We start from the raw sequence: 12,524 nt of genomic DNA, 5'->3' as shown, positions 1-12,524 counted from the left end.
CGCTCATTCTCCCCCCCTCTCGGGCGCCCCTGGGGGTATTTCTCCTTAGGGTTTTCCGTAGCGTGATTTGGGTGCTCCCTCTCGGGAGCTGCAGTTTGGGGTGCTAACCTGCCCTGCCCCTGTTGCCGTCTCTCCGCGCTGTCCGCTGTCTCTCCAGCTGTCACCACACTTTCAAGGTCGTCATCCAGCCTTTTCCTGGAAGTCAATGGCGATGCCATGCTAGCTTAGTATTTGAATACACCTTGTGGTGCAACCTGGACACATCGTCAGTAATGCTCCCGGGGTCATAGGGTGTTTCGGGTCTTACATCAGACACCCTCACCCGGGCGACCCAGCCGGGGGTGATCAAGCCCCGACTTGTGTCCAGGTAGCGCTCTATGCCACGCGTCCCCCCTCCTTAACCAGAGCCATCGTGCTGCCTTTTCAGCGGCTTCCAGAATGTTCTTGATGGCTCTTTGCCTGTGCAGTCCACAAATCCCTAAGAGTCCCAGGACCCGGTGTAGAGACTGGCCAGCGAAGCCCCTACAGCCCACTTCAACCGGCTCACAGCGGGCTTTCCACCCATTCCTCCGACACTCCGCTACCAGATCAGCGTACTTGGCCCTCTTTCTTTCCTGGGCTTCCTCCATTCTCTCTTCCCAGGGGACCGTTAGTTCAAGTAACACCACCTGCTTGCTTGCTGCGGACATCGAGACCATATCCGGTCGTAGTGTTGTGACTGCAATTGTGTCTGGGAACCTCAATTGCGTCCCCAGGTCCACCAGGAGGTGCCAGTCTCTTGCTTTTGCCAGCACGCCCCCTTGGGTCTTTCTAGGGGGCTGCGGCTTCTCTCCTGCTCGAACAAAGGCAATTGCAGACTTGGTTGGATGGTGCTGCTTGCTAATGTTAATGCCAATGCAGATGGCGTCTGCTACTGCCTTCAGAATCTGGTCATGGCGCCAACGGTAACGCCCATCTCCCAAGGCTTTCGGGCAGCAGCTGAGGATATGCTCTAATGATCCCCTTTTCTGGCAGAGTTGGCAAGCAGGTGAGTCCACCAGGCCCCAGGTGAACAGATTGGCAGGGCTAGGAAGGACATCATACACTGACTGGACCAAGAACTTGAAATGGTGTGGTTCCGCCTTCCAAAGTTCTGCCCAAGTGATCTTACGGCCAGCTGTTTGCTCCCACTTTGTCCAGGCCCCCTGCTTAGACATGCCCACCACTCTGCTGAAGCGAGCTTCCTCCACCTCGGCTCGTACCTCCTCCTGGATAAGCTTCCGCTTCTCCTTTCCTCTGGCTTTGCTGTAGCATGGCTTGGGATTACTACCAAACCCGGCCCGCCCAGTTGCCACCGTACCCACCAGGGTGCTATGCCGCAGCCTTGCCTCCGCCCGTTCCACTGCATCCTGGGCGCGCCACTTCCTTCCTGTTCTGACCTCTACCCCTGCTGAAGAGACCTTGGTGTCAACTGAGTCTCGGTAGAGCAGGACTTCTCTGGCTTGGGTGACCTTGAACTCCTCTGCCAGACTACTCAAGGGAAGCTGTAGCTTGGTGTTATGGCCAAAGAATGCAATGCTGCTTAGGCTCCGTGGCAGGCCCAACCACCTGCGCAGAAATCGGCTGACCTTCCGCTCAAAGCCCTCCACGGTGGTAATTGGGACTTCATATATCAGCAGTGGCCAGAGGAGACGAGGGAGGATGCCATGTTGGTAGATCCAGGCCTTAAACCTACCAGGAAGCCCTGACTTGTCCACTGCCAAGAGCCATGTGTCGAAGTCATCGCTGGTTCCCTTCCGTGCAGCGGTGTCCTTTAGGTTGTGGGTGAAGAGCTTGCCCAGGCTCTTCACTGGCTTTTCTGACACTGATGGAATTCTGGTGTCCCCCAACATGAAGCGGAACTGATCAGCTACTTTTCCTTTCCTCAAAACCAAGGACCTGGATTTCGCGGGCTTGAAGCTCATCCTTGCCCAAGTGATGAGCTGTTCGAGGCCTCGCAGAAGCCACCTGCATCCGGGCACAGTGGTTGTGGTGACCGTGAGATCCTCCATAAATGCTCTAATCGGGGGTTGTCGGGTGCCAGTTCTGGACAGTGGACCTCTACATTCCACTTCTGCAGACTTCACGAGCATATTCATGGCCAGTGCGAACAGAGACACAGAGATTGTGCAGCCTGTAATGATGCCCTTCTCCAGACGCTGCCACTCCGATTTTAAAGTCCCAGAGGACACCCTAAGACTGAAGTTGTTGTAGTAGTCCAGGATGAGATTTTGAATCTTCTCTGGGACGTGGTATCTGCTCAGGGCCAATTCCACCAATCTATGTGGTATCGAACCGTAAGCATTGGCAAGGTCCAGCCACAGCACTGCCAAGTCCCCTTTGCCTTCTCGTGCCTCCCTGATCAGCTGAGTCACCACCCCTGTGTGTTCAATACACCCTGGGACCCCTGGGATTCCTCCTTTCTGCACCGAGGTGTCTATGTAGGTGTTCTTAAGGAGAAATCCCATCAGACGATTGGAAACAATCTTGAAGAAGGTTTTGCATTCAACACTGAGGAGGGAGATTGTCCTAAACTGCTCGATGTTACTTGCATTCTCCTCCTTGGGAATCTTTTAAGAATATGGTTGTGTCGTCTGCTAGTTGGCTGATTATTATGTCTGTGCCAAGTACACATTGAAGCTTGGGGTGGTACCACTAGGTAATAGAACACAGCTACTAATATCTCTATTGGCGCTTTTCCACCGCATAGTACGGTACGGTTCGGTTCGGTACGGCTCACTTGTGGTGCTTTTCCACTACATGGTACGGTGCAGTACGGTTCGCTTCAGGTCGCTTTAAATGGTACCTGGTCTGTTGAGGTTCCAAGCGTACCGCACCGGTACTAAAATGTGACGTGAAACACTGCAGATCACTGATTGGTCAGACAGAATCGTCACTACCAGCGTCACTACTAGCGTCATTGGATTTGCAACACGAGACACGAGACACTTTTTTAGCAGTATTTTTGTTTTGCTGCCATCAGCCTCATTTTAAACACATTTTTCCGTCTAGCAGTTAAAAACAACCACATACCGAGAATCAGGAACACCATCCCCTCGATAGTCTCCATTGTTCCTGTGTTGTGGGTTTGAAAATGTGGCGCTTTTAAGATGATGTCATGGCAGTAGAGGCGCGCGCAAATAACGATCAGTCCCACACACTTTGAAGGGGTACTACTGCAGTGGAAACGCAAAGCGAGCCGAACTGTTCCGCGCCAAGTCGAAGCGTACTGGGCCGAATCGTACCGTACTATGCAGTGGAAAAGCGCCTTATATAGGCTAATCCACCTACAAATTCTCTGAACTTGACTCCAAAACCAAGGTGTACTAGCGCTGAAAGAATAAATGGATGTTCCACAGAGTCAAACGCTTTATAGAAGTCTAGAAAGAGAAGGAAACCATCATCCTCTATTTGGCTTTTATACTCAATTATGTCCATTACCAGTCTTATATTATTATGGATTGACCTCCCTTTTAAGAACCCTGACTGTGTGTCTGCAATAAGATTCGAAATACCCTTTCGAAGACGAAGAGTGAAGATATAAGTTAGAAGTTTGTAGTCTGAATTTCTAAGTGTAATGGGTCTTCTGTTATCTATAATTCTGGGATCTTTCCCAGGTTTTGGAATTGAGATGATAACCCCATGTCTCATTGTTCTCAACGCGTTCTCATCCCAAAGCGCCATATAGGACGCTTTTGCAAAAGCGTAAATATCCAGCGCACATGGCACCCTTTAACGTCTAATGAGACGCTTCGGTTAATGGTTAAGTTTAGGTATGGTGTGGGGTAAGGGTTAGACCACTAGGGGGCGCCATCTGCCCAAATATATCTGCGTCTCATTTCACGTTAAAGGGTGCCATGTGCGTTGGATATTTACGCTTTTGCAAAAGCGTCCTATATGGCGCTTTGGGATGAGAACGGGCTCTGGTGGAAGCACACGTTTCAAAAATTTCAGTAAAAACTTGTAGCAGTAGGTCTCTTAATTCTACATAAAAATGTCTGTAAAAGTCATCTGTGAGACCATTGGAGCCAGGGGCTTTGTTAAGAGAGAGCTGACCAATTACTGCATCAAGTTCTGTAATTGTTATTTGATTGTCACATGTTTGTTTGAAGCCATCCTCTACTCTGGGAATATATTGTGCTATTTCCTGAAAGAATTTTTTACAGTCCACATTAGAAAATTTAGAGCTATGAAGCTGGCTATAAAATTTCCAGATTTCTGAAGAGATCAATTTTATCATCTGTGACTTCATTATTATCAACAATCAAGGATTTGATGCTATTTTTTTCCTGTCTTCTTTTTTCCAAACCACAGAAATACGCTGAATTCCTTTCTCCCCCTTCTCAATCCACTTTGCCCTGGATCTAATGAAGGCTCCTATATAGGGCCTTACGACTGTAAATTTCATCCAGTTTAGGCTGGAGGCTTAATATCTTCTGTCTATCACCTTCAGCTGGGTTTGGCCTATTGCAATAAAAATTTAACTGATTAATAATGTCTTCTTCTTGTTTTTCACTATCTTTTTTAATTATTTTACTGAATGAGATGGTAAATTGGCGTATTTTATATTTTAGGAATTCCCACTTTTTGGTAGCAGTTGTTAGCTCCTTAGAATTGGCAATTTCTTTAATTAACAATTTGATTTTCTGGCAGTAGTCATTATTTTTGAGCAGGCTGGAATTGAACTTCCAATAAGTGTGTGAGTGGATATTGTTATCATTGGGTTTGATCTGTAGTAAAATAACACTATGATCGGTTAGTGGTGCAGCAGAAATATCAGAGATAATATTATAAAGCAGTAAATTATTTGTAATTAACCAATGGTCAATTCTGGATTTAAAACTGTGACTTGAACTAAACCATGAGTATTTACATATTCCTGGGTTAAAAAGTCTCCAAGTATCAACCAAGTTATGTTTTTCACAAAAGTTTGTGAATATGGTGTTTGGGTGGCTAGCAGAGTGTCTGCGAGGGTATTCATCAAAAAATTCATCTTGAACTACCTCCAATTATGATGTTATCAGTTGAGTGAGTTAATTTAAGATTATCTAAATGTAAGCCAATTTGTTCAATTAGGTTTTGGTTTTCTCTTCTAATATTATTGCCATAAAGGTTGACTATGATGAATTTCAGACCATCAATGTTTATGATAAGAATCAGCCAGTGACCAAACTCATCTGCCTTATGGGACACAATTTGACCTTTGAAGTTATTTAGGAGGATGGCGACACCTGCTGACTTTGAAGTGCCATGACTAAAGTAAGCTTCATCTCCCCATTGTTTACACCAGAAGGTAATATCATCGACATAAGAATGAGTTTCCTGCAAAATACATTATATTAGACTTCTTCCCCTTACAAAATAAGAAAATACTTTTTCTCTTTGTCATGTCTCTTAAACCCCTTGCATTAACAGACATTAAAGAGATGTTACTCTTTAAAGTGAACATAGGTAAAAACAAAATAACAAACAATCATTAATGGATAATAGAACTTAAACAACAGTAGAGTTTCCTATTAGAAAAATGTAATAGTAGCAAAACCCTGAGAACACGTTATCATTCAAACTCACTTGTTCAAAAACCGTGGAACGTTGTGTCTATGGCAAGACTCTTTGGCCATTAATGAAAGCATGGGGACCCCGAAACACTGTCTTTAGACCTGCCTTCCTCGCTTGTTCGACTTTCCGTGCCACTCTGTCTTCTTTGGTGAGGTCCTCTGCGAATCGGATGTTGAGATCCTTGCAAACGGAGTGAAGTTTGGTGATGCGCCAGAGTTCGTCCCTGAAGTGTCGTCCTGTGAACTGCATGATGATCTGACGAGGGCGATTGGTGTTACTCGGCCCCAGACAGTGTACCGAATCCAGGATGAAGTCCATCTTATCCCTCCAGTGTGGCATAATCTTTCTGATGATCTCAAAGGTGATTTGTCGAGTGTTTTCGTCTTTTACCTCCTTTAAACCATTTACTTGCAGGTTCCATCTTCTTTTATAACGCTCCAACTCTACAGCTCTTTTTTCCACTTCTGCTGCTCTTTTTCCAAGCTCCGTGTTCATCTCTTTGAGTTGTTTCACCTCGACGTGCAGTTTCTGGGACTGTTCCTTACAATCTTTGATTTCTGCAGAGTTAAACTCTACCGCTTTCACGATGTTGGCTATGGTCAGTGTGTTCTGCTTTAGATCGTCTTTGAAATCTTGCATCATGTTTTGAAGAGTGCCGATAGCAGCCAGGATTGCCGCGTTAGATGCGTCATCTGCATGGGATCCAGCAGCCACGACGTCATCTTGTTTTGACTTTTTGGTGGTGCCGGTGGTTTGGAAGGCGATGTTAGGCTATTTTTGGTACCTTTTATATTCGTTTCCATACTTTCTGTACCACAGTAGTCGTGTGCTTGGAGAGCCTTCATTTTAGCATTAGCTTTAGAGCTAGCCATGTTATGGTCTACAATAACGTTCTCCAAGAAGTGCACAGGGTTACTTACACATTTCTAAATTATTAGGATACGTTCCCTACGGTTTTACATTTAATAACTTAGGGTTTTGATAAGTTATAAGTACATTCCGTCCATTTTAAAGGTTTTGCTACTCTGAGCTATTCACAGAGCGTCCGCTCTCTCCGCCATCTTCCCATGCCCCCGTAAGGAAACGCGAATGTAAACCGCGCATTGAGTCGCGTTTTGTGTGCGAGATGCTGTTCTTAGACACTGATTAATCACAAGGCACCAATTATGAATTATTCTTAAATTAAACAATGGGGCATGTAATCGCAGTGAGCCTCGCATCCCACGCCATGCGTTCTGTATTAAGATTTTTACTTTTAATGACTTATTGACTTTTGTTCATTTTATTTTACTGATAACAGCCATAGTGCCTTATTATTATAATAACTGAGTAGTTTATTGATTTAATATTAAGAACTTGACATATATGATGATGTATAGCTATAAGCCTACCTATTTAATAAGGTTTGGGAAGATATAATATCAATTATAGGGGGTAATATCACCAGGACCATGGGCACGACCGGTGCTGTTTGAATGGGCATATGATTCTTCTGTGCTCCATGGCGTGAGATGTAGCTCACTGCGTTTACATGAGCCCCTTTTGTTTGATTTAAGAATAATTCAAAATTGATGACTTGTGATTAATCAGTAGCTATCTAAGAGCAGCATCCATGTTATATGGGTTGCGTTTTAAACATTTGAATTGTCACCTATGCATACAAAATGAGGAAACGCGAATGTAAACCGCTGAGTTGCGTTTCAAACTGATCAATATGCTTGCGTAGGAGTCAGTGAAATGTGCACTGGTTTCTCTCCGCGTTCTGCGATGGTGTGTGAGTCTTATCGACAATAAACCCAAGCCAAACACAAGCAATCAGCCCTATCCACCCCATGTTATTAATAGTGGATATACTTTCACGCATTTTCATGTCCATTGTCCAAGTATTTGCTATCAGACCCGTTGAAGACAGTTTCTGTTCATATGTGCTATGTTAGTTAACCCTATATAGCCTACCCTACATAGGCTACAGTTAAAGGCTACCTTTAGGGTGATACGAATGACTTAAAATGTGATATTGCCTGCACAGCTCTTGCGTTTCGTTTGGTCAAACACCACAAGGTGTCACTGTGGCCTCAAAGCTTCAGCACTGCCACTCTGAGCTTGATTGCTTATGTCTGAGTTAAAACACGCCCCCCTCATTAACATACGGAGAAAGAAATGTTGGAATAAATAAATGTGGAAATAATTAAATGTGGAAATAAATAAATGTAGAAATAAATAAATGTGAAAATAAATAAATGTAGACATAAAAACATAAATACATAAATGAATGTGGAAATAAATAAAAGTGGAAATAAATAAATGAATAAATGTATAAATAAATAAATAAATAAATAAATGTGTGAAAAAATACAATTATACATTAAAGTTGCAAGCAGCGATGGGCGGGCCCTCACACCTGTAGCACGTCGGGGTGTGAGGCGGCCGCGTTGCAAATTCTGGAACTCAGCCGGTTTCGGCTCTGAATTTGCTACGCATCCAAATCACCCAAAAATTGACGTAAAATTCAAAATGGTCACTTCCTGTTGCCAGCGGGAGGCGCTATGACTGTGGGTGAATGTCGGCATGTAGATTTGTTCAGGGTGGGACTCTTATCAAATGTGTAAAATGTGGTGCAGATCTGGGCATTTACAGCCAAGTTACTACAACTTCCTGTTTCATGGCGAATCATCGACGCCATGGACACGCCCATCGACGAAAATGCGCAGATAGCACAACTTTACATCATCAATGCCTTTAGAAGGCACAGCCGAAATTTGAAGTCGATCCGACTAAATCCCTAGGAGGAGTTAGTTAAAGTACGGAGTGTGTAAATCGTCCAAAAATGGCGGTAAAATTAGAAATGGCCGACTTCCTGTTGAGTTTAGGGCATCGCTCCAAGAGACTTTTCTGTGCGTCTGGACATGGTAGATGTTCCACAGAAATTTTGTACTTGTCGGTCAAACATGCGGAGGGGGCTGCTTCATTAAAAGTCACTTCCTGTTGCCAGCAGGTGGCGCTATGACTGTAGGTGAATGTTGGCATGTAGATTTGTTCAGGGCGGGGCTCTTGTCAAATGTGTACAATTTCGTGCAGATCTGGGCATTTACAGCCAAGTTACTACAACTTCCTGTTTCATGGCGAATCGTCGATGCCACAGACACGCCCATCGACAAAAATGCGCAGATAGCACAACTTTACATCATCAATGCCTTTAGAAGGCACAGCAGAAATTTGAAGTCGATCTGACTAAATCCCTATAGTAGGGAGGTTAAGCCCAAAAAATAGGCCTTTGACTTCAAGTCATGATGCAAAGGTCTCCTTTGGTATGGAAGTACCTTAGGGTCATACAAATAAATTTATCCTAAGACACAAGTGTGATCACACTTTGTATCAGAAATAAATATGTTTTTTCAAAAATGGCCGCCAATGTGGCAAAAATACTCTAGAGCCCATATCTTTCCTTCTGTTATCGCTATAATGACAAATTTAGTGTCAAAGTGTACATTTTTGGGGTCAAGGAATCCAATGAAATTGGTTTCAAGTTTTTTTAAAAAAAAATTATTTTACCCATACCATGACAATTGGGGGAAAATATGCACATTTCACATAAAAATTGTGTCATCAGAGTGACTTTACTTGTCTTTTCGTTCAAAAACTTTAATTTTGTATTTAAGCCGTGCAGCTACTTCTGTACATTACTGTACATTTGTTCTAAGTAGCATGAGATTTCGACCAGTCAGGAGTAGCCTATAGCAAATCAGTTCCTGCAACAACACATCCCATCTGCACCAGGAGCTGTGACAGCTGTTGAAGGTCAGAGGTGACAGGTTAACACTTTAAGGTTCGTACGACTATCTTGTTAAATAGAAAAATGTTTTTAATGTTAGATAACTAATAATTAGCTAGATAGTTGACTATGGAAAAAAAACCTTAGAGGGAAAACCTCTTTTTGAGAATACTGAAGGCAAAAATTATCCTTATAATTTGTATTAATTTAAATGCACTTGCTGCATCTAGCAGACCTAGGCGAGGCAGCTCGCGCACCTATTGGCTGCTCTGCGGTAGAGCCCTGCTCGGGACTGTTTTCTTCATCACGCTTCTGACAATTATCGCCCGCTCCCGCAATATATGTGTCCACTCCCGCCTGCACCCGCAAAACTCGGAGAATTTATTCCCGCACAATAATAGAGATGCATTGATTTTGTGTCTTCTCCCTTTGTGTATTATCCCACAGGAAAAAACACGCATTTGTATTTCTATTATTAAAGAGAATCATGGGGTTGTTTGTTTTGTTACCCTGGCCTGCATCTATTCTGACACACTGATCAGGAAGATGAATAGTAGTCCAAATGTAAGACTTGCCTTGCTTAGGTTTTGTGGTGTAAATACCTCGTTTGAGGATCTTTTCCACATCATTTATTGACATCTCCATCATGTCGCTAGGCTTCCCGATCCCGCAGTTTTTTTTTTAGCCGCTCATTCTCGCCCGCAGCAAAGTTCAAACTGCCCGCTCCCGGGAGATTTGCGCTGGGTCCCGCGGGACTCAATCCCAATGTAGCCCTCAACTCCGCAGCAACTGCTGCAACCTATCGAGGGACTGCTCGTGACGTAAGCACCAATTAGGGCGCTGGCGCCCTCAGTCGTCACGTCCCGTGCAAATGGACGTGGCTTATGCCTATATAAGCCAGAGCTCGATGAGATGCTCCTTGGTTTTCATCGACTGAAGCGAAACCAGATGGTAGCACAACCATGTCTTGGTTTGAGGATGACCTTGTAGTCATTAGGCCAAAACTCAAGGCATGACGTGCTAACAGAAAGTGCATGTAAGTCACCCACTCACTTGACTGAGGCGATAGCCACCAGAAAGGCGGTTTTCAATGAGAGATACGCAAGCTCCACAGACTGTAGAGGTTTGAAAGGGGCACCCTCCATGGCCTCAAGGACCAAGGAAAGGTCCCATATGGGAACCGAGGGGGGGTGGTCACCGTGATTTTGCCATGTAAGACATGGTCCTGGATCAACATATTTTGTTGATCCTGGATCAACATTCCTGTCCCGAAATGTAGTCCTTACCCAATCCCTACCCCTAAACCTAACCCTACCCATAAATTTTCCCTAAAATCAGAAGGTAATGAAAGGTGAATAGCATTGATGTTTAAGTACTTCACCCTGGTTCTAAGCCTAAACTTGACATAAACTGTAAATTTGTCCCTCGGATCTGATTGGTTGATTGGAAAGTTGATCCAGGACCAACAAAGATGTTGATCCAGGAACATGTGGTACTTGGTGAAATCACGTTCACCAGGGGGGTCGAGGAGGGTTCATCCTTCTAGCTCCCCTGAGGAAGCGGACTACAAGGTCGTTCCTACCAAGTGACTGGCCATGCCAATGTTTGACAAGCGCAGCAATAGCCGCCACATATACCTTGAGCATGGATGGGGATCTACCCTTATCCAAAAGCTCTTGTAGGACACTGATCACAGGGAAGCATAAAGCTGTCTAGTAGAGGGCGCTCTAGCTTGCGCAATCGTGTTTAACACTCCGTCGGGGAGACTGATGGGTACCTGTTGATGGCCCACACATGCAGAGCCCAAAGCTCGGGTCGTGGTTGCCAAATCGTACCCCGGCCTGTGAGAGGAGATCTCTCCTCAATGGGACAGGCCATGGAGCCAAGTTCTGAAGCTGCATGAGCTCCGGAAACCAAACTTGGTTCTGCCAGAACAGTGCTGCTAGAAGCACAGAGAAGCCATTCTCCCTAAGCACGTCCTTGTTCTTTGTGAAGCCTATTGGACACTGAACGTTGTCTTGAGACGCAAAGAGGTCGAATTCAGCTGTGACAAAGGTGTCCCACAACAGTTGAACTGTCTGAGAGTGGAAAGACCATTCCCTGGGGGAACGTTGTCCCTGGACAAGCTTGTCTGGACCCACATTGTTGGCCTGGCACATGCGCTGCTCTCAGCTAGAGTAGGTTGCACTGAACACATTCAAGGAGGCGTTCTGCCAGTGCATGAAGGTTCCATGACTTCAGACCGCCCTGGCGATTTATGTAGGAAACCACCGACATGTTGTCCGTGCGGACAAGGTGGCCCTTTTCTTCAAGGGGAAGAAAGAAACGCAAGGCGTTCTCAACTGCCTTCATCTCTAGACAGTTTATATGCAAACTCTTTTCTTGGCTTGACCACAGGCCAAAAGTCGGTCTGCCCTGTCTGATGCCGGTCGACCGCCTTACAGGGCTCCAGAGCTGTGATACAGTTCTGAGTTACCTTGAGATGTAATTGACTGGATGCCCGTGCTCGACGCCAGCGCTGAAAAGGTGCATGCGAAGCAGAAATTATAAAAGGGATAGTTCACTTAGAAATTAATTTTTGATATGTTTTAGCTTGCCTCAAGGGCATCCACAATGTAGGTGTCTTTGTTTCCACAGTATTTTCAATTTTGATATTTTTAGGTCAAACCGTTCTTGTCTGTCAGTCATATAATGCAGGTCTATGGGGTCCACCTCAAAGAGCATGCACAGAGAAGTCCAAATTAAACATGATTTAATGACTCATAAATGTAAGTACACATTGATGGCCTAAGACACGAAACGAGCGGTCTGCGTGAGAAAACAAATTTTAATTTGGACTTCTCCGTGTATGCTCTTTAAGGTGGACCCCATAGACCTGCATTATATGACTGACAGACAAGAACGGTTTGACCTAAATATATCAAAATTGAAAATACTGTGGAAACAAAGACACCTACATAATGAATGCCCTCGAGGTAAGCTAAAACATATCAAAAAATTATTTCAAAGTGAGCTATCCCTTTAAGTTGTGAATAGAATGTGTGTTTGGCATGCGTTTTTTGATAAAAAAAAATTGCACACTTCACCTCTAATTGTCATGGTAAGGACAACATTATTGTTTTTTAGTCATGAAACCAACTTTATTGGACTCCTTGACCACAAAAATGTACACGTT

At 44.5% G+C, this 12,524-nt stretch overlaps 1 protein-coding gene across 1 annotated transcript; it reads right to left on the bottom strand.

Moving 5' to 3' along the window:
- Nucleotides 1-156: 156 nt before the first annotated feature.
- LOC120460516 (uncharacterized) lies at nucleotides 157-11,508 on the bottom strand. Its single transcript, XM_089132815.1, has 3 exons — nucleotides 11,127-11,508; nucleotides 5,683-6,269; nucleotides 157-2,588 (listed from the first exon to the last, which is right to left on the bottom strand). Exons 1-3 carry the CDS (start codon nucleotides 11,506-11,508, stop codon nucleotides 309-311), a joined length of 3,249 nt encoding a protein of 1,082 aa, XP_088988941.1. The 3' UTR covers nucleotides 157-308.
- Between the last annotated feature and the right edge of the window lie 1,016 nt (nucleotides 11,509-12,524).

Source organism: Pimephales promelas, chromosome 6 (genome assembly GCF_988280905.1).
Source record: "Pimephales promelas chromosome 6, fPimPro1.hap1.1, whole genome shotgun sequence".
NCBI lineage: Eukaryota > Metazoa > Chordata > Actinopteri > Cypriniformes > Leuciscidae > Pimephales > Pimephales promelas.
This window is presented reverse-complemented; position numbering and strand designations above follow the sequence as displayed.